Source organism: Dermacentor silvarum, chromosome 1 (assembly GCF_013339745.2).
Source record: "Dermacentor silvarum isolate Dsil-2018 chromosome 1, BIME_Dsil_1.4, whole genome shotgun sequence".
In the NCBI taxonomy this organism is placed as follows: domain Eukaryota; kingdom Metazoa; phylum Arthropoda; class Arachnida; order Ixodida; family Ixodidae; genus Dermacentor; species Dermacentor silvarum.
The window spans coordinates 231,742,647-231,744,169 of record NC_051154.1 but is presented as its reverse complement, the minus strand read 5'-3'; the positions used below and the strand labels follow the sequence as shown (position 1 = coordinate 231,744,169).

At 47.3% G+C, this 1,523-nt stretch overlaps 1 protein-coding gene across 1 annotated transcript; it reads left to right on the top strand.

Moving 5' to 3' along the window:
* The first annotated feature begins 389 nt into the window (after positions 1 to 389).
* Positions 390 to 1,287, top strand: LOC125942096 (THAP domain-containing protein 2-like). The gene is made up of 2 exons (XM_049660092.1): positions 390 to 602; positions 921 to 1,287. Exons 1-2 carry the CDS (start codon positions 453 to 455, stop codon positions 1,122 to 1,124), a joined length of 354 nt encoding a protein of 117 aa, XP_049516049.1. The 5' UTR covers positions 390 to 452; the 3' UTR covers positions 1,125 to 1,287.
* Positions 1,288 to 1,523: the final 236 nt, after the last annotated feature.

Sequence of the window (1,523 nt, the reverse complement as noted above, 5' to 3'; positions counted from 1 at the left end):
GAGGACAAGAAGGGGGCAGGGTAGCGCCGTCCGCTCTTCTACTCCAGCCGCGGCTGCGCATAGCGCGGCTGAGCGCGGCCGCGAAACACCACCTAGACTGGCTTCAGACCTTGTCATCCCTCTCTCCACAGGCGCGCTACGTCACACTAGTTGCCCTGCCACGTCTGTCATCTGGTGTCCTCTGACCACGTCGCATCGTCCATCATGCATTGTCGCTGAACATTCCTTCGTCGTCGAGGAGGGGTCAAAGTTGCACGTGGCTCGCTCGTTTCTCGATTTCTCGTGTGCTTTATTTCTATTTTCATTTACGTTTGTGGATTTATTTGAAAGTGACACTACGTATGTAAGTTTGCGATACCGATGCCACCGATGCCGATACCATGTGGTGAAGAGCTGTGTGACCTCCCTTGAGTGAATTACTGAACCACAATTGGTTGTGTGCTTTCTGCAACATGGGCCGCTGTTGCGTTCCCGGTTGTAGGGGAAATTACGACCCTGGACCAAAGGTTCACGTGTTTTCATTCCCGAAGGACGGTAATCGCAAGGATCAGTGGCTGCGAGCCATTCCAAGGAAGGATTTCACGCCAAGCGTAAATTCGAAGGTAAGTAGGCAAATAGAAGCACTAATTATAATCACCGAATGCGAATGTTCGGGTTTTGCCTCACGTATTTAATTACGTGGACCTCGTGCTTTTAGTCGACAGGATTGTAGATTTAGTAACAGTACTCGGGAACAGTTGGGTGAGCAGTGCTCAAGTAAAACTGAATAGAAACGTCAATGAATAGATTCATAGGACGGACAAGCTGCTGAGTTAACATTTTTATTTCCCTGTGATTATAAAGCCACAATTGAGTCGGTCTGAGGTTATTTTCAGAATATCACTTTTACACTTACTTTTTTTTTTGTCTGCGCGAAACAGGTATGCGAACTTCACTTCCAAACAAGTGACTTCATCACAATGTTGACGCACTGCGATGAGATCACCGGAAGAACACTCGAAGTTGACAGCGACAGAGTTCGCCTGAAGGCAGATGCTGTGCCCCCAGTTTTTCTCAACTGGCTTACCTATAACCACAACGCCTGCTCGGCGCGAGTCTCCGGCCTCCAAGCGAGCAAGGATTGATAGCGACGCGCTAGCTGATGCTATTAGAAATTCTTTGGAAACAGGAAAAGCGGAAGAAGTGAAGAATTCTGCGTCGTCGTTTGAAGAGCTTAAATGCAATATTTGCAAAAAGTTTTGGACAGTGGTCGTGAACGACGAATGTGCTATGTTTCTTCGTGTTGAGACTGGCCCTGCTCCTTATGTGAAGTTTTCGGTCACAGCGCAGCCGGATCGATTTCTTAGTGTTTCAGCTTGCTTAGTGAAGCTTCCGTCTGGAACTGCAGTGCCAGACAGAGTGCGCGACATTCCTTCACTATCCAGCTGCTGGAAAACATTTTTATTAAAGAGAAATGTCCTGCTTGTATTTGTGAAATGTTTTAGCAATACGTTGGCCATTAGTCATAAAGGGCTTGTTTTACA

Excerpts from the sequence above, each read along its gene's own strand:
- LOC125942096 (XM_049660092.1), top strand. The coding sequence starts at position 453 with ATGGGCCGCTGTTGCGTTCCCGGTTGTAGGGGAAATTACGACCCTGGA. Across the intron at positions 603-920 it reads CGCCAAGCGTAAATTCGAAG|GTATGCGAACTTCACTTCCA; the intron begins GTAAGTAGGCAA and ends TGCGCGAAACAG.